At 43.1% G+C, this 19,835-nt stretch overlaps 1 protein-coding gene across 1 annotated transcript in view; it reads left to right on the top strand.

Moving 5' to 3' along the window:
- RNF5 (ring finger protein 5) overlaps positions 1 to 16,546 on the top strand; it is a 34,323-nt gene extending 17,777 nt beyond the window's left edge. The window contains exons 3-6 of the mRNA XM_073598393.1: positions 8,856 to 8,968; positions 10,181 to 10,235; positions 13,966 to 14,083; positions 15,927 to 16,546. Coding sequence (XP_073454494.1) covers positions 8,856 to 8,968; positions 10,181 to 10,235; positions 13,966 to 14,083; positions 15,927 to 16,021 — 381 coding nt within the window. The 3' untranslated portion in view covers positions 16,022 to 16,546. The remainder of the gene's footprint in view (positions 1 to 8,855; positions 8,969 to 10,180; positions 10,236 to 13,965; positions 14,084 to 15,926) is intronic.
- Positions 16,547 to 19,835: the final 3,289 nt, after the last annotated feature.

The following is a 19,835-nucleotide window of genomic DNA, read 5'->3' as shown; positions in this document are numbered from 1 at the left end:
TCCCTGAAAAATGAAATTATAGTGTTAGCCACTAATGAAGTGTATAAGTGACCTAACCACCTCAATACCGTCAAAATGTGTATATGGCTTTATATTGAGGTGGTTATACTGGGGTCATGGTTGAGGCTACAACCATGATCCTGTCACTGTTTTTTTATCTATAATTTTTTTTTTTTTTTAGATCCGGCGATTTTCTCTTTTCTGGTACAATAAATTTTATTGTAATAAGTATAACATATTGACCAACATTGACCCATGCAGGGGTACAGCACAGACAGAACAGAAAAGTTTGGGCAGGAGAAGTCCAATCAAAGAACTTTTATGAGGCCGGGTTCACACTGAAACCGGCTGCCGATCGCACAGGAGCGCTGTGGGTCCCTGTTCCCCATTTCAGGGCCAAATCTATGCCTGAATTCAGCCCTGAAACTGAGCCAAAGATGCACGTTTCTGTGCAGGGTGCTCCGCAGCCGCAACGGAGATATGTGAACCGGAGCCGGTCATATTCTCCTGCTATGCAAATTGGATGCAGGGAACCCCACATCTAATTCGCATAGGTGTGTGAACCCGGCCTAAATGTCCACTGGGCGACCTAGTGGGATAAAACAAAGGTCCATAAAGGTCACTAAGGGACTAAGGGCCATCGAACAGGGGCCCGGGTTGCAGATGCACTGGTTTACAGCAGAGGGTAATGTGTGTACTGGTCTATTGGACACCCCCAGCACAGGTCGGGGTGAGCCATCTGTAGAGGGGTACAAAAAGAAAAGGAAAAAAAAAAGGGTGAGACTTTGGAGTCCAGCAACAGTGGCCGCCGGTCATCAAAAGTTTGACCCCAAGTAGAAGGACTCGGGGTCACCCTAGGACAGAAGAGACCGAGGGCAGCCATGAGCAGTGAAGAAGAGTAGAAAAAGACGGAAAAAGACAGAAGGGGCATAGAGGGGAGGGGTGGAGAGGGACAAGTCCTGCAGGAGTGGAAGGTAACAAGTTAATTCTTAGGAGAGACCCAGGCTGCTCGGATGCAAGGTGGGAAGAGCATAGGACCACCAAGGTGACCATACTTTGAGAAATTTGGAGTGGGAATCATTAAGAATACTTGACTGGCGAATTCTCGTTTTTAAAGTAAAAGTGATCAGAGAAGCTTTGTAGAAGCTGGATCACAGACACTTTTACTGATGTTCCCTCCACTGTGTGACATTAGAAACCTGAAAGTGATAAGGATTTTGTCACTTTCTGGTTTTAGTTTGTTGTGTACAAATCATTCACGGCTGGTGAAAGCATTTGATGAAACCGATCTCGGTTTCATCAGATGCTTTGGAAGCCAGAGGAGAGATATATAAACCCCAGATCTCTGCATAAAGAGGACCTGTCATGGCCCTGGCTACCACAAGGGCTGTTGTTCACCCCTTGTAATAGCAATAAAGTTGAGCAAAAAAAATTTAAAGGAACTGTAAAAAAAAAAAAAAGATTAAATGTAAAAAAATGAAGTGACCCTAAATTACCCCAACCCCCCCGATCATGCGTAAAGGTGAACATGCATGTACACAGATGTAAACAGTGATCGCACCACACATGAGAGATCGCTTTGAACATCAGAATGAGAACAATATTTCTAGGACCAGATCTCCTGTGTAACTCTAAGGTGAGCAACTCTTATTCAGGGAAGTTCTTGTTGAATCAGCATTAAAATGATGTCCAACATAACATCTATTTGGAAATCATGTTTATGGTTGTACTTGCAGAATAAACTTGTGTGTCCTGTAACACTGATAAGCCTGGGTGTGGCTCAGGTCACCTTCAGTATCAGGCTATTTATTTTCTGGGTTCTCGAAGAACAAGCCCAGCCCATAGTGATCTGTTGGGAGGCTCTTATAGAAGGATTATGAAACCTCAGTGTTGACACTTGTAAATGGAGACACCATGCACTCTGAGACCGGCCACGTCAAGTATTTCTTAGTGTCTGCTCTTAGGATATGGTCATGTTACACCATAACAACTGTGTCGGCACCAAAAACAAAGTTCTTGCATTGGTTTGAAATGTGAATGTAAGGATTAGTGTAGACAGGAAATTTGCTGCTGAAATGCATTTGTGAAATATTTTTGCAGGATCTGGAATGTAGAGTTTAAATTTGGAATAGGCTTGTATGGAGCTGTGCGGACTTGTATTTTTAGGGCTTTTGTCATACATTGTGCTCATTTTGTTTCTAAAATGCAGCATGTCCTGTTCTGCTGTGTTAGACCCCCAAATACATGAATAAATACAGCCCTACTGAAATGTTTTGGTAGCGACACACAGCGGGTCTCATAGTTCTGTACACTGTTACATTAGCTGAATAGAGACACATAAGTGGTGAAAAAGAATTATTTGATCCCCTGCAGATTTTGTAAGTTTGCCCACTTACAAAGAAACGAAGGGTCTATCGTTTTTATCATAGGTGTATTTTTAATGATGGAGACAGAATATCAACCAAAAATCCAGAAAAAACACAATACAAATATTATAAATTAGGTTGCAGTTCAGAGAGTAAAATAAATATTTGATCCCCAAGCAAAACGTGACTTGGTACTTGGTGGAGAAACCCTTGTTGGCAAGCACAGAGGTCAGACGTTTCTTGTAGTTGGTGACCAGGTTTGCACACATCTCAGGAGGGAAATAAAATTTTTTTTTTTTTAACTTTCTGCTATAAAACATATGCAATAAAAAAAACCTGAAAAATCGAATTTCTTAAAGTGGAGTTCCACACGGAGTTCAATGGGAAGGGGCGCTTTAGGAGCGGTAAATACACCGCTCCTAATGCGCTCCAAAGATGCGGCTTGCAGGAATTTTATGACCGCCCTGCAAGCGCACCGCTCCAGTGTAAAGCCCTCGAGGCTTTCACACTGGAGTGCATTGAGCACCTCTTTTGGGACGCTTTGCACTGCAGGCGCTATTTTTAGCACTTTAGCGCCTGCAAAGTGCCTCAGTGTGAAAGGAGCCTTAGAGCCCTTTCACACTGGGGCGGTTTGCAGGTGCTATTGCGCTAATAATATCGCCTGCAAACCGACCCGAAAGTGCCGCTACTTTCATTCCAGTGTGAAACCCCCGAGGGCTTTCACACTGGAGCGATGCGCTGGCAGGACGGTAAAAAAAGTCCTGCCAGCAGCATCTTCGGAGCGGTGTGTATACCGCTCCTTTACCGCTCCTGCCCATTGAAATCAATGGGACGGCGCGGCTATACCGCCGGCAAAGCGCCTCTGCAGAGGCACTTTGCGGTGGTATTTAACCCTTTCTCGGCCGCTAGCTGGGGGTAAAACCGCCTCGCTAGCGGCCGCATACCGACGGTAAAACGCCGCTAATAATAGCGGCGTTTTACCGCCGACCCCGCCCCAGTGTGAAAGGGCTCTTACAGAAGATGGCTGCGGCAGCATCTGAGGAGCGAGGAACATTTTGGCCATGGGTGCCGACATTGCTGGACCCTGGACAGGTAAGTGTCCTTATTTTAAAAGTCAGCAGCTGCAGTATTTTTCGCGGGACTCCCGCTTTAATAAATTTAGGCCAATATGCATTCTGCTACATATTTTTTGGTAAAAAAAAAATCCCACTAAGCGCATATTTATTGGTTTATGCGAATGTTTATAGCATCTACAAACTATACCTATACTATAACTATACCAAACTACCTATATGTATAGTAATGGTGTCGATCAGCGAATTATAGCAGGACTGCAATATTGGACACTGACTTGTTTGACTCTCTTTGGGAACCAGTGACACTAATACAGTGATCAGTGCTAAAAATATGCACTGACCTTGTACTAATGACAGTGGCTGGGAAGGAGTTGAACATCTGGGGTGATAAAAGGGTTAACTGTGTGTGTGCCTAGCCAGTGTTTTTGTGTGTACAGTGTGGTTCCTTTTACTACTGGAAGATAAGGATTCTAGTCACATATATTCAGGAACAAAGAATCCAACCACCCCGTCAGAACAGTGACCTGCCTTGGTTCCATAGGCAGATGTCCGTTCTGTGGTATTTATTGACCATCGGCAGGTCCCGGAGGACATTGAGTGCCCGACACCCACAGATCGGCTTCTGCAATGAATATTCACAGCAGAAGCGGCACGTGCACACCCCCTGCAGGCGGGGTGAAATTTTGGAATCACATATGTATACATGGTCCAGCGCACAGCTGCTGCCCTGTAGCAGTAAAACTGCTATAGGGTGGTCAGCAAGTAGTTAAAAAGGGTGTCCCAGAAAGGATGGCCCCCTTTGGGTTTGGCAGAGATTGAGGGTCCCTCATGGTGTCTAAGAGAAGGGGCCCCCATTCCGTGGTGACCCAGAGAGTGGGCCCCCCCCCCCCTCCACTCACTATCAGGCCGTATCACAGTGGGGTGGGTAGCCCCCCCTTCAGATTGCATGCATCACATGGTGGCTCAGAGAGGGAGGCGTGCTGCTGACAAAAGTATGCTTTAGTGATGTCACCTCCTGAATGTCTATCTTATAGTGAAGGGAGGGAATGGGGGGGGCGGCAGATCCGTGGAAGTTCCAGTTTTGGGTGGAACTTTGGCAGACGGAACCACTGCCAACAGCAATCCATTTAAAAGCAAATGCAATATGTACTGAACAAAGATCTACCTGTTTTTATTCTCCTTTCCCGACTGCCTGTATAAAGAAGCCTTATGGATGGCAGGAATGACCGGGAGGTGTACACAGCACTGTACATGCTCTGCAGGCAATGTGTATATATAAAAAAAAAAAACTGCTAGAAGCAAAAATACGTTATTTGGCAGAACAGACCTTGCCTGTCTGTTCTGCCAAAAAATCTATGTTCCAGCAATATTTTATTGTTTTACTTTTAAAGTGGAACTTTAACAACTTGATAAAAATATTCTTTAGCGAAGAACATACATTCCTCATTAATAATTATGCTACTCACATTAGTTTGTGCTGTAAATTGTCTCCAGCATTGATCCTGTCTCTTCTTGCTGGAGGATGCCATTTTGCTGAAGCCCAGAGCCCCCTGAGCGTTGGTAAATCTTTAGGCTGTCAGCAGATTGACCTCTAAATTTTTGGCACAGTGCTGAAAAATGAAGAGCAACTGAGCATGTGCAGAGCCCCGGGAGGACGTCGTATGACGAAACGCGCATGGCCGGGTCAGGACGCTGACGCCAGCATGCTGTCCAGGATTGTGCTCGCATATGAACTACAGTGGCTGGAGACAATTTTGACACATCTATGCCTATAATCCCCAGTGTCTGACACTTGGAATGTGTGAGTGTAATTTTTAATGTTTTAAAATAAATCTTTTTATAAGCGGTATCACACTATTTGGAGTTTCCTTCTTTCTTCCCTCATACATATGGATATCATGGCATGATTTACTGGAGATTACCTGGCATACTTGCTAACAAATACCTCAAGCATTGATTGCAAAAAGGCCCAGCTGCTGGTTTATATTTTGACCAGCTATTGGATCTGGTGAGTAAGTTTGGTACGGCTGGTGGAGGATCACATTCGGTGCTATTGTCAGTTTTATCAGCACACAGGTTTCACTGCATGATCGCGGATTGATGTTTTGAAGAAATACAGTGGGGCAAAAAAGAATTTAGTCAGCCACCAATTGTGTAAGTTCTCCCACTTAAAAAGATGAGAGGCCTGTAATTTTCATCATAGGTATACCTCAACTATGAGAGACAAAATGTGGAAACAAATCCAGACAATCACATTGTCTGATTTTTGAAAGAATTTATTTGCAAATTATGGTGGAAAATAAGTATTTGGTCAATATCAAAAGTTCATTTCAATACTTTGTTATATATCCTTTGTTGGCAATGACAGAGGTCAAACGTTTTCTGTAAGTCTTCACAAGGTTGTCACACACTGTTGCTGGTATGTTGGCCCATTCCTCCATGCAGATCTCCTCTAGAGCGGTGATGTTTTGGGGCTGTCACTGGGCAACACAGACTTTCAACTCCCTCCAAAGGTTTTCTATGGGGTTGAGATCTGGAGGCTGGCTAGGCCACTCCAGGACCTTGAAATGCTTCTTACGAAGCCACTCCTTCGTTGCCCGGGCGGTGTGTTTGGGATCATTGTCATGCTGAAAGACCCAGCCACGTTTCATCTTCAATGCCCTTGCTGATGGGAGGAGGTTTGCACTCAAAATCTCACGATACATGGCCCCATTCATTCTTTCATGTACACCGATCAGTCGTCCTGTTCCCTTTGCAAAGAAACAGCCCCAAAGCAAGTTTCCACCCCAATGCTTCACAGTAGGTATGGTGTTCTTTGGTTGCAACTCGGCATTCTCTCTCCTCTTAACACGACGAGTTGTGTTTCTACCAAACAGTTCTACTTTGGTTTCATCTGACCATATGACATTCTCCCAATCCTCTTCTGGATCATCCAAATGCTCTCTAGCAAACCTCAGACAGGCCCGGACATGTACTGGCTTAAGCAGGGGGACACGTCTGGCACTGCAGGATCTGAGTCCCTGGCGGCGTAGTGTGTTACTGATGGTAGCCTTTGTTACGTTGGTCCCAGCTCTCTGCAGGTCATTCACTAGGTCCCCCGTGTGGTTCTGGGATTTTTGCTCACCGTTCTTGTGAACATTTTGACCCCACTGGGTGAGATTGTGCGTGGAGCCCCAGATCGAGGGAGATTATCAGTGGTCTTGTATGTCTTCCATTTTCTAATTATTACTCCCACAGTTGATTTCTTCTCACCAAGCTGCTTGCCTATTGCAGATTCAGTCTTCCCAGCCTGGTGCAGGTCTACAATTTTGTTTCTGGTGTCCTTCGACAGCTCTTTGGTCTTCACCATAGTGGAGTTTGGAGTGTGACTGAGGTTGTAGACAGGTGTCTTTTATACTGATAACAAGTTCAAACAGGTGCCATTAATACAGGTAATGAGTGGAGGACAGAGGAGCCTCTTAAAGAAGAAGATACAGGTCTGTGAGAGCCAGAAATCTTGCTTGTTTGTAGGTGACCATTTATCGGTGTATTTATCGGCGTATAACACGCACCCTGAGTTTAGGAGGGCATTTTAAGGAAAAAACTTTTAGGAGGGAAGTTTAAGGAAAAAAACTTACATTTAAATGCCCATCAATGCAGCCTCATCGGTGTTCATCTGCAGCTTTGTCCATCATTGCAGAATGAACAGTGTCCATTTGCAGCCTTACCCATTTTCATATGCAGCCTTGCCCAGTGCAGCCTTGCCAAGTGTTGTGTGCTGTCTGCAACATTTGTTTAAATTTGCCGCCGAGCCTGTGTACTCGGGTTGTCACGCCGCCCGGCCTCCCTGCTGTTTCAGAGGATGAGAGGAGCGAGCGCTGCCAAAAAAGACGGAGCCGAGTGTACTCTGTACTCGGCTCCGCTCGCAGTCCCGCCATTGGACCTGTGTTATGTCCATCATAAGAGCTGGGCGGGACTGCGAACAGAGTACACTCGGCTCGGTCTTTTTCGGCAGCACTCGCTCCTCTCATCCTCTTTGAAACAGCAGGGAGGCGGGGCGGCGTGACTGCGAGCGGAGCTGAGCACTCGGCTCGGTCTTTTTCGGCTCAGACAGTGGAATTGGCGTATAACACGCACCCACGATTTTCCCCTGATTTTAAGGGGAAAAAGGTGCGTGTTATACGCCGATAAATAAGGTACTTATTTTCCACCATAATTTTGCAAATAAATTCTTTCAAAAATCAGACAACGTGTTTGTCTGGATTTGTTTCCACATTTTGTCTCTCGTAGTTGAGGTATACCTATGATGACAATTACAGGCCTCTCTCATCTTTTCAAGTGGGAGAACTTGCACAATTGGTGTCTGACTAAATACTTTTTTTGCCCCACTCTCTCTGTGTGTGTGTGTGTGTGTGTAATATATATATATATATATATATATATATATATATATATATATATATATATATATATATATATATATATATATATATATATATATATATATATATATATATATATATATATATATATATATTTTTTTTTTTTTTTACTTTTTTCTCTGTTCATGCACTATATTATTTTTATTATTATTTATTTTCTTTGGAGCACATCATTTTATGGACTTTATTACACACAGAAATTGCATGACATAATTGGTTGTAGTATGTGTGTGTGTATATATATATATATATATATATATATATATATATATATATATATATATATATATATATAATTATTATTATATATATTTTTTTTTTCATTAGTTTGATCAGCGCTGCTTTTATCACAATTTTTAACACTAGTTTTTTGGTCCTGCAATCTACAGGCCAGGCTATCAATTATCATAGTTTTTTTACCATCTCATTTTAGAACTCTTTGGCGCTATATTGCACTGTGTTCTTGATGTGCAGACCGTGAATTACTGGATTTTAAACAGCAGTATAGACGCTTATTTTTAATTTTTTTTTCATATCTATACCTGCAAAAGGGGCCAGGCCAAAGTGATCTATCAGGACTTAATTTTCCGACTAAAGTTCCATTTAAAGGTAGCAAAGGCAAAAGCTGATTATTTGTTATAGCAAGCCAGTTTTCTTTGGTGTTTGTAATTGGCTTGGAAAAAAGACCAAAGCCTGCTGAGCGGAGGCTGTTCTGATAATTTGCAGTCTAATGTGTGTGTGTGTGTGTGTGTGTGTGTGTGTGTGTGTGTGTGTCTTATTCTTACAAGACCGGTGTGTTTAAAGGTTACTGTGTTATAGAATATTACACAAGTCCTGGGAAACTGAGTCATAACATGATGATTTCACACTCTGACTCCAACACCGAGAAGCCAAACTATTTTCCCTTTTTGAAGCTGTGGAATCTTTAGAAACTTTTTGTAAATGCTCCAACTTGTTATCTCTAATGTCTCTATTTGTCCTATTTCTTCTAGTGGTTCGAAACGCGACCAGAGCGCCAGGAGTGTCCTGTGTGTAAAGCAGGCATCAGTCGAGAGAATGTCATACCGATATATGGCAGAGGAGACAACAACCAGCAAGACCCCAGGTGACACACAGAAGGGGCTAGGAGTCTGTCCTCCTCCTGTAGGGTGATGCACAGAAAGGGCTAGGAATCTGTCCTCTTCCTGTAGGGTGATGCACAGAAAGGGATCTATGAGTCTGTCCTCCTCCTGCAGGGTGACGCACAGAAGGGATCTATGAGTCTGTCCTCCTCCTGCAGGGTGACACAGACAGAAGGGATCTATGAGTCTGTCCTCCTCCTGCAGGGTGACACAGACAGAAGGGATCTATGAGTCTGTCCTCCTCCTGCAGGGTGACACAGACAGAAGGGATCTATGAGTCTGTCCTCCTCCTGCAGGGTGACACACAGAAGGGATCTATGAGTCTGTCCTCCTCCTGCAGGGTGACACAGACAGAAGGGATCTATGAGTCTGTCCTCCTCCTGCAGGGTGACACACAGAAGGGATCTATGAGTCTGTCCTCCTCCTGCAGGGTGACACAGACAGAAGGGATCTATGAGTCTGTCCTCCTCCTGCAGGGTGACACACAGAAGGGATCTATGAGTCTGTCCTCCTCCTGCAGGGTGACACAGACAGAAGGGATCTATGAGTCTGTCCTCCTCCTGCAGGGTGATACACAGAAGGGATCTATGAGTCTGTCCTCCTCCTGCAGGGTGACACACAGAAGAGATCTATGAGTCTGTCCTCCTCCTGCAGGGTGACACAGACAGAAGGGATCTGTGAGTCTGTCCTCCTCCTGCAGGGTGATACACAGAAGGGATCTATGAGTCTGTCCTCCTCCTGCAGGGTGACACACAGAAGAGATCTATGAGTCTGTCCTCCTCCTGCAGGGTGACACACAGAAGGGATCTATGAGTCTGTCCTCCTCCTGCAGGGTGACACAGACAGAAGGGATCTATGAGTCTTTCCTCCTCCTCCTCCTCCTGCAGGGTGACACACAGAAGGGAGCTATGAGTCTGTCCTCCTCCTGCAGGGGGACACAGACAGAAGGGATCTATGAGTCTTTCCTCCTCCTCCTCCTCCTGCAGGGGGACACAGACAGAAGGGAGCTATGAGTCTGTCCTCCTGCAGGGTGACACCTATGGGAACTATGAGTCTGTCCTTCTTTCTGTAGGGTGACACAGACAGAAGGAAGATGCTACTGCCTCATCCCCTGTAAGCCCCGTCTTTTTATTAATATAAGACTTTTGTATTGTGACAATTTTGTCACTTTTTTGTTCCCCCCTTCTCATTCTCAGGTTGAGGACTCCCCCAAGACCTCAAGGACAGAGACCCGAACCAGAGAACAGAGGGGTAGGTTGTTTGTGGTAAATCAAATGCCCTTATTTAATTTTTAAATTGTAATTTGTGTGTATGTATATTTCTTCATTTGTAATGGGTCCTCGCTGAGTGTACACAAGCATCTCCTTTACTACACGGTCTAAAACTATCCTGAATCTAAATGGTATCGTTTTTTTTAAAGTGGTAGTAAATCTCCCATGGCTTACTTGTACGTACAGGTAAGCCTATAATGATTCTTACCTGTAGATACAGTAAATATCTCCTAAACCTGCACTGTTTAGGAGATATTTACTAAAGTAGCAGCCGGGTACGTCACTGACGCATGCGCGCTCAATGGACGGCGTGCTCTCTAAACATCCTGATGTGCATAGACACAGAAAATAACATTGAGCTGCTTCTACAAACAAAATACAAACCTCCTGTAGAAGCATTTTTTTAACCCCAGTGTGCATGGAGCATAATGCTTAGTACACAGGATGAGAAAACTGCACAAAAAATATACAGTTTTTCGAAGCAATCGTACAATAATCTGATCGTTAGTACACAGCTTTCAGGAGCCAATCCTGCAAAATTATCCGAAGCTATGAGCACGAACATTTGTCTCATATGATACCAGAACGAACGATATTCATTTAATCAGTACAGCATTCACCCAAAAAAAAATTGAGTGGCCAAGGCTGTGCATGCTTGGAAACTAAAAAATACATTACTCTCGGGGTTGTATTCTGTCGTACGAGAATTTTCTTAAAGTGGATGTAAACCCGAAATTTTTTTTTTTATGTCATAATGTAGAGTATAAGATTTCCTATCATTTGAGCCCAGTCTTGCCACAAAGAGTTAATCCAGCTCTGAGCAATCCTCTTTTATTGTTCAGTGAGATAAAACTTGACAAACAGAGAAAAACTTTGTCAAATCCTCCCCCTTGCTGTGAGTGACAGGTGATTTACATCTCATGCACTAACCTAAGACATGCATTATTTGTTCATTCCCACCCCCACTCCTTTCTTCAGCAGCTCTGCAAGGATTGGCTGTTCCACACCTCAGCATGATTGGGCATGCTGAAGTCATGTGGTTACTTTCCTGTCTTTTCACTGGATGTTAGAGATCATAGCAGAAGTTCAGTGTTAGAAATACACAGGAGAAAATGCATATTGACAAGGAATGTAGAGGTGGGCGGGGAGTCTACTGACATCACGACTCCACCCACCGAGCTCCAGACAACAGACCCACCCACAGAATCTGCAGTTTTTCGGCTCTCATAACAGACAGAGGGGAGACATTTGACAGGTAAAGATACATGCAGGAGGCATCTATATCCTTATAGATAACCCCTATGGCAGGAGTTTAGAAAGGATGACATTGGGTTTACATCCACTTTAACTTTACCTCTTCATTTTCAGTAGGGGACTAGTATGGCAAAAAAAAAAAACAAAAAAAAACGTATGATCATTCGTCCAATATTCTCATTGTGTGTTCTAGGCTTTAGGCTGGGTTCACACTAGTGCCAATTGGATGTGGATTTTCCCAGCATCCAATTCGCATGACAGGAGATTGTGACCGGCTCTCACATCTCCGGAATGCCTTGCACAGGATTCCTGTGCTTCTTTGGTTCCGTTTCAGGGTCGAATTCAGGCAAAAATTTGTCCCTGTAACGGAGAACAGGGACGCCCTGGTCCCTTCTGCGAGCTGCATCCGGCAGAAGTGTGAACCCAGCCTCAGTCTTGTAGATATAAAGTCAGTACCTGTTTGTAGACATAAGGTGGCGCTGTTACTGTAAAATGCATTTCGGAATAAAAGAAAAACATAACTGCACTGGTCTCCTTTGCATAGAATGGATTTTGGTGACCTGTGTTGGAATTTTAAGTCCCAATTTGCTTGAGTCCTACTGCAATCAGATTAGGCAGCTAAATGCGCTCATGCCCTCTTCCTTTTTTTTTGTTTTTTTTTTTTTTTTTTTTGTTTTGTTTTTCCATTCTTCAGCAGGAAATCCAAGTCTAAGTAATATCTACTATATTTTTATGTACCCAATGTCAGTCACTATCCTCTGTACATTTTATGTTTCTATAAGTATTGTCTTGAGTTGACTCACATCTAGGTAAGGCACGAAGGACTTGATCCTGCTTGATGGCACACACATTTTATGCCCTCCTCTGTATACACTAACATTCACTTACTGCATCTGACACATACAGTATATTCTCTAGCTCTCATGATTGTCTGTAAATGAGGTTGATTCAAGAACCAGGAATATATTTTGGATTTCACCTTTATTCCGTATGCCCCTCCTGATAGCACAATATCCTGCCTCTTTCTTTTGTTTCAATATGTTTTTATTCAAGTTTAGAGCAACTCTGCTACTAAAATATAAAGGTTAATAAATGTGTCCCTGGCAAAAAATAAAGTAAATATTTGCTGCCTGAAGACGCTTCAGAAACATGCACTTCAAAGAGTGTCTACTGTCCTCCTCCCCTGCGCTCAGTAGTTTCTCCTACCAACCCCTTGTCTCTACTGTGTCCTATACTGATTTGGGGGTGGGTGGGAGCAACCACTGAGTGCAGCAGGGGACACAAGCGGTCAACCCCTTTGGAAGTGTTGGTTCCTGAAGACCCTTAAAGTAGAACTATAGGCAAAACTTTTTTTTTTTTTTTTTTTTAAAGTTTTGTATAGAGTAATGGAGGGTTATAACCCCTGTCAGTTCATTTTTTTTTTTTTGGTCATCTGTGTCCCATTAAGGAGATTTACCTTCACTTCCCGTTCCATAGCCAAAACAGGAAGTGAGCTAAAATACCTAAAAATTAAGGGAATTCCTTGGGGACCCCTAGGTCACTGGAACTAATGTCCCTATTGGAAGATTTCCCCTATGTTACTTTTCTGGGGACAACTCAAAATTAGGGTTTTCTTTTACTTTCACTTTCGATGATAACGGTAAACAGGGCAAATGGAGAGTATGAGTCTCCCTAATAAGTTCATAGACAGCAATAAAAACCTAATAGGTGTTCTAATCCATCTCCACTCTATCCAAAACTTAAAAAAAAAAAAGTTTTGCCTTTTTAGTGTTACTTTTTAGGTTTCAATTTTTCCTTTTACAATCGGGCGAGTAGCGGGAAAGGTAAGTATTTACTAGGGGCAGCACAGTGGCTTAGTGATACGCAGCACTGGGGTTCTTGCTTCAAATCTGGGCCAGGACACTTCCTTTTGGATGCTCTGGCTTCCTCCTCATGCCAAAAAATTGCTGGTAGGTTAATTGTATCCTGTCTAAAATGGGCTCTTGTATGAGATTCTACTGAGCATGCCCAGTTTGAGTGGTTTGGGTCCCCAGGGAGAAAAGCGCTATGGAAATATAAATTATTGATAACCGTAATTACATTTTTAGCTAATAATACTGTTTTCTTTTTTTTTTTTTTTTTTAATTTTCTGTTTACAATTTATTTTTAGACATTGTACAATACACAAGGTACAAGCTTTGGGGTACGAAAAGGAACAGATTTCTAGAACTTTATTGAAATTTAAAAAGTGCACCAAGCAGTTATGATCCTGGGTATAATGCTGGGATCTGTTGACTAAGCAGCATTGGGTTGCAGTCAGTAAATTTTGCTTTGTGACTTTGCTGTGTATAAAAAGCTCTGATGTGCCTTGAAGAGTTATCTTGTCTCTTTCCTGGGTAGCAGACTCTGCAGCCTTTTGAATTAAATACATTGTGTTGAGTCCAGAATGACAACCATGCAATATGCTTTGTACACAGGGTGTTCCAGGGTTCACAGACACCGGCTTCCACATGTCCTTTGGCATAGGAGCATTCCCTTTTGGCTTTTTTACTACAGTCTTTAACACTAATGACTTCCAGTCAGCACCACGTGTAGGTAAGTAAATCTACAGCTAAGCCACTGCTGACAGTCAGCGTGTCAGACTTCTGTACAAACACCGCTGCTCTCTATGCACAGGCTGCTGACAATCTCTTGGCTGGTGCAGGGAGAATTTTAAGAGTTCTGTGAATAGTAAAGCGAGTCATACAAGCATTGATTGCTCTCATATAGGTGCATCAAAACAAGAGACTCTCTGTGAGGAAGCAGTGGTCTCTCTGTAGAGGTCTGAGCTCCCCATTCAGCAGAGAGCTAGGACAATTTTATTTATTTTTTTTTATAGATTAACTTGCACTTTTAACTAGTTACTGACCGCCCCATAGCAGATTTACAGTGCAGCTCTCCTGTGCAGAATCACATATCTATACACTTGATTTTGCACTTCCTCCTGCAGGGGGCGCCCAACTTCTGCTGAGATTATTCCCAGCAGACGCTGATCTGCGGGTACTGGGCATTGGATGTCTGCCGCCGACTGTCAGGCAGAGACTCAGAACGGGGTTCTGCCTATGTAAACAAAGCAGAGCTCCCTTCTGATGAGGGAAGGGGGGTGGATTTTGTGTCCCTGCAAATCCATCACTTCCCTGAGTAAAAGCAGCACACAAAAACACTGGTTAGGCACACAGCTAACTCTTTGATGGCCCTAGATGTTTAACCCCTTCCATTATATTACCCATACTTTGTAGACACTTTTGTGCAAACTAATAAATATATGCTTATTGGGATTTTTTTTTACCAAAAATATGTAGCAGAATACATATAAGTGGAAAGTAAAAAATATATATATTTTTTTCTAAATTGTTGGTCTTATTTTTTTGTTTATAACGCAAAAAATCAAAATGCAGAGGAGATCAAACACCACCAATAAAAAGCTCTATTTGTGGGGAAAAAAGACATACATTTTATTTAGGAACAGCACTACGTGACTGCGCAATTGTCAGTTTTGCCATATTACAAAAAGTGGCCTGGTCATTAAGGGGGGTAAACCTTCCGGAGGTCAGATGGTTAAAATTCATGGGTAGTGAATGTGTGCGGTATGCTAGTTGCCCACTCGTATTGTCTGTTGGTGGCTGACAAGCTTCCAACAATGGCATAAACCTCTGCTTCCAGAAAGCGATTTGCCGGCTACAATATGATAAAGGGCTTCAATAACTTTGTTCAACTGTAAAGCCTTATTCACATGGGAAGTACTGCAGCCTAAGCCCGTGTGAGGATGTGCCACAGGTGTTCCGTGTATCCGTCCAGGCAGTCCCCTTTTAATGTTTAACACAGCTCTTGCTCCCAATCTGAGGTTGGTGTGGGTGTGTATCCCCAAACTCACACTGTCTGCATTCAGAGCCGTACACCTACACGGATGTCAAGGAGAGATCCCTGTTCATTGAAGTCGGACTTCAAGTTGCAGGGCAAAGTCGGATCCAAAGTGGTACGACTGTCGTGTCGTACCAGTGTGAACCCAGCCTTACTGTGAGCGATTGGCTGGTGGTTAAGAAGTCGACTCCGATCAAGGCCTACCCTAGGCGGGCCATAGATGGGTCAAAAATTGAGCGTTCTATTGATCGAAAAACGAAAATGCCACATATGATTGTGCCATCATTTGTTTTTCGAAACAAAATCCAGCAATTTGTTTCAGGCATGGAAATGATGTAAAAAAACGAAAGACCATGAATTTCTGTTCGGTTTTCGACTCGTCTTTGGCCTGCCTTACATGTTGTCACCTACCCTAAGCAATAATAAAGGGAGAAGCTGATTTGTTGCTAGGAGGGACAGACTATTCCTCAGTTGTAGAGGAGTTCCATTCTCAGATTGTTGATTAATCATTTTTTCCTTGGTCTCTCCTCATTTGTAGATACCGGCCTCCCCCAGGGCAGGATGTTTGGGTTACCCGACTCTCTCTTCCTCATCATTGCTGCCTTCTTCTTTCTCTGGCTAATCAGCGTTTGAAGCCTGGGAGCGACTTTCAGACTCGCCAGCTGTAAGGCCTTCTAGCCATTCACAGTACATCATCCATCAGAGACGCCGCTGAACCCCTCGTCATCCCATCCCCTGTAAACACTCCCTTCGGTCCAGGCGGTTTTTCCATATATCCCCCACTCCAAATGCATCTTCTCTTTTTCTACGGCACTTTATTACGATCCACTCCAATGACGAGTCACATTTGTAACCGTTACATTTTTATTTGAAGATTTGTAAGTAGCCCTCTTCCTTTTTTTTGCACATTGTAAATGTTTTGAGATGAAAATTCATGGAGATCCAGGATAACTGTCTGTGGACACGTAATATGATTCATTTCTCTAATGGTGGACATGTCCCGGCTTCTTCTACTTCCAGGAGTATCACCTTCTTTAATTAAAGGATCATTCTAGGACTGTCCAGCTTGTTTAGGTCCAGCAGGTTTTAGGGCTGCTAATAAGCGCATTGGGTAGCAGAAAAATAAAACGGTGATTAAATGGGAGTTGTGATGGACAATGTTACGTGTATTTTCTTCTTGGGAAAATAATGATTTACATCCCCTATTCACATATGATTTTTCTTGGTATAAAAAAACCCCACACATCAGAATTGTATTTCTCAAATGATCTTGCATAAGAAATGCCTGAATTGTCTCACAGCAGCCAATCAGTTTTGCACCTATACCACAAAATTACGTTTCAGTACAGGATAATTTGTTATAATGTCCAGGAATCTCATTTGATATTCTGCCAGGACCTCCTGTATTGTGCCCCCCCCCCCCCCCCCCCCCCCACCCCTGTCCAGGGCGACTGACATATATAACCTTCTAAAGACAGAGCGTGTATGGTGCACTCCTGCACTATGATTGGCAGCTGTGATATCCAATCAGTGGGCAAGAACATACAGTAGGACACATTAGCCTTTGCCCAAGGACAACATTCTTGTCGGCCATTATCTGCACCTTTTAGCGCAAGAAAAAATGCATCCCTTTTAAATTCTATATATGTCTTCTCACTGGTCCTTTGTGCTTCAGTTGTGGTGTTAAAAATCTTGCTGCATTTTTGGTCAGTTAGAAAAAAAAAAAAATGCCCCTCTCCATTTGAAATGCATTGAAAATGCATCAATAACGCACCCATGTTATGTTTTTGATGTGGTTTTTGACATGACCTATGAAAAAAATGCACTGTAAAATCGCGATAAAAGCTTTTTCGGCGACATTATCAGACCCTTTTTCTCAATCGGCCAAACTTTGAACACCATTTTCGGCTGATGTTTCGGCCGCTGACATTTCGGTGCATCTCTAGCCAAAACGTTTTTTTTTTCCATTTTGGATAGAGTAAGGGAGGGTTATAACCCCTGTAAGGTTTTTTTGGTATCTTTGTCCCATTAAGGTAAATCTCTGCAACTTCCTGTCCCATATCCAAAACAGGAAGTGAGAAAATCCCTGCAAATTAAGGGAATCTCTTGGGGTCCCCCAGATCACTAGATCTAGGTTTCCTATTGGAAGATTTCCCCCTTTACTTTAAATGATAATGGCAAACAGGACGAATAGAGGGTGAATCTCCTTAAAGGGGACACAGACCACAATAAAAACTGACGTGTTCTAATTCCTCTCCACATTATCCAAAACCTCTCCAAAAGTTTCCTGTGCAAATCACCTTCTCTCTTGACGAAGGTAAAACTTTTAGACGCGTTTTTTACAACGGCTTCAGCTTGTACAAGAGCAGTGTGAGCAAGCTTTTACAAAACACGTGCAGAGCTTTCAGCAAGCTTTGTTGAACCTTTTAACGTACCATTCAACTCCAGTTAAGAAATGTTGAACACCGATCCTAATGTAAGTGACGATTGCCACTTTAAACAAGCTGCTAGCAGGCTTCTGAACTTTTTGAAGTTTGTTAAAAGCCTGCTAAAGATTCCTAGTAGTGGCAATCGGCTCTCCCATTATGATTTGTGTTCAACATTTACAAACTGGAGTTGAATGGTACTTTAAAAGCTTCAACAAAGCTAATGCTTTGTCATAGTGTGCTGTTCACGCTGCTCTTATACAAAATGAAGCCCATGTGACACAGGCCTTAGTGCCATGAAATAAGAGATCATATAGTCCCCATGTTCATTGAGAAAGTGCTGAGATACATTGGAGGGGTGAGAAGCAGAAGGGTTTTACCCACTACAGTAGTGTTCTCCAATTCTTGCTAAACTGTATCTGGTGGTACATTGCACATATTGAATATATAGCTGCCCGTGTGAAAGGGGTCTAATACTTTAGTATACACATCACATTATCTTCAGGTCTACACACTGCTTTTTAAAGAAGTCCTGTGTCGAAATCCAAGTAATCTTATTCCTAAAGGGATTCTCAAAGGAAGAAGACGACGACAACTTAGACCCCAGAGTTGGTGACCTTCTGTTAGCAAATCAGAAACCATCCTTCAGTACCCCCATACAGCTGCTCGTCAACATATAAGATTGGAAGATTCCTCCTAACAATCTCTACAATTTTACTATATTGCCTTGAAAAATTGGTGACCAAAGTCAGTATATTGTCAAATTTATTGCCTATGACTTATTTTCTATTTCTTAAATGGTTGTTGTCTCATTTTACTTATGGAGCACTGCAGGTATCCTCTCTCTGATAAGAGCCCATGCTAGTGGCCTTTACTTCAAATAATTCATCAGTAGAACAGTTGCATCTGACCTTAATAACTTTGCCCATAGGAATAGTCCTAAGGCTCCATTCACACTTGTGCGACTTGTCATCAAAGTTGCATGGCAAGTCGTTCCCCATGTTTTACAATGCTAACCATTCATATTCAGCATGTCACAAAAGTGAATACACCCCTCACATTTTTGTAAATATTTTATTATATCTTTTCATGTGACAACACTGAAGAAATGACACTTTGCTACAATGGAAAGTAGTGAGTGTACAGCTTGTATAACAGTGTAAATTTGCTGTCCCCTCAAAATAACTCAACACACAGCCATTAATGTCTAAACTGCTGGCAACAAAAATGCCTAACTTGGGCCCAATTAACCATTTTCCCTCCCCGGTGTCATGTGACTCATTAGTGTTACAAGGTCTCAGGTGTGAATGGGGAGCGGGTGTGTTAAATTTGGTGTTATCGCTCTCACTCTCTCATACTGGTCACTGGAAGTTCAACATGGAACCTCATGGCAAAGAACTCTGAGGATCTGAACAGAGCTGTTGCTCTACATAAAGATGCCCTAGGCCAGGGATAGTGAACCTTAGCACCCCAGATGTTTTGGAACTACATTTCCCATGGTGCTCAACTACAATGCAGAGTGCATGAGCCTCATGGGAAATGTAGTTCCAAAACATTTGTGGTGCCAAGGTTCGCCATCACTGGCCTAGGCTATAAGATTGCCAAGACCCTGAAACTGAGCTGCAGCACGGTGGCCAAGACCATACAGCGGTTTAACAGGACAGGTTCCACTCAGAACAGGCCTCGCCATCGTCGACCAAAGCAGTTGAGTGCACGTGTTCAGCGTCATATCCAGAGGTTGTCTTTGGGAAATAGATGTATGAGTGCTGCCAGCATTGCTGCAGAGGTTGAAGGAGTGGGGGGGTCAGCCTGTCAGTGCTCAGACCATACGCTGCATCAAGTTGGTCTGCATAGCTGTCATCCCAGAAGGAAGCCTATTCTAAAGATGATGCACAAGAAAGCCCGCAAACGGTTTGCTGAAGACAAGCAGACTAAGGACATGGATTACTGGAAGCATGTCCTGTGGCCTGATGTGACCAACATAAACTTATTTTGTTCAGAGGGTGTCAAGCGTGTGGGGT

This window comes from Aquarana catesbeiana, linkage group LG09 (genome assembly GCF_042186555.1).
Source record: "Aquarana catesbeiana isolate 2022-GZ linkage group LG09, ASM4218655v1, whole genome shotgun sequence".
Lineage (NCBI taxonomy): Eukaryota > Metazoa > Chordata > Amphibia > Anura > Ranidae > Aquarana > Aquarana catesbeiana.
Note: the sequence above shows the minus strand (reverse complement) of the source record. Positions and strands in the feature narration are given on the sequence as shown.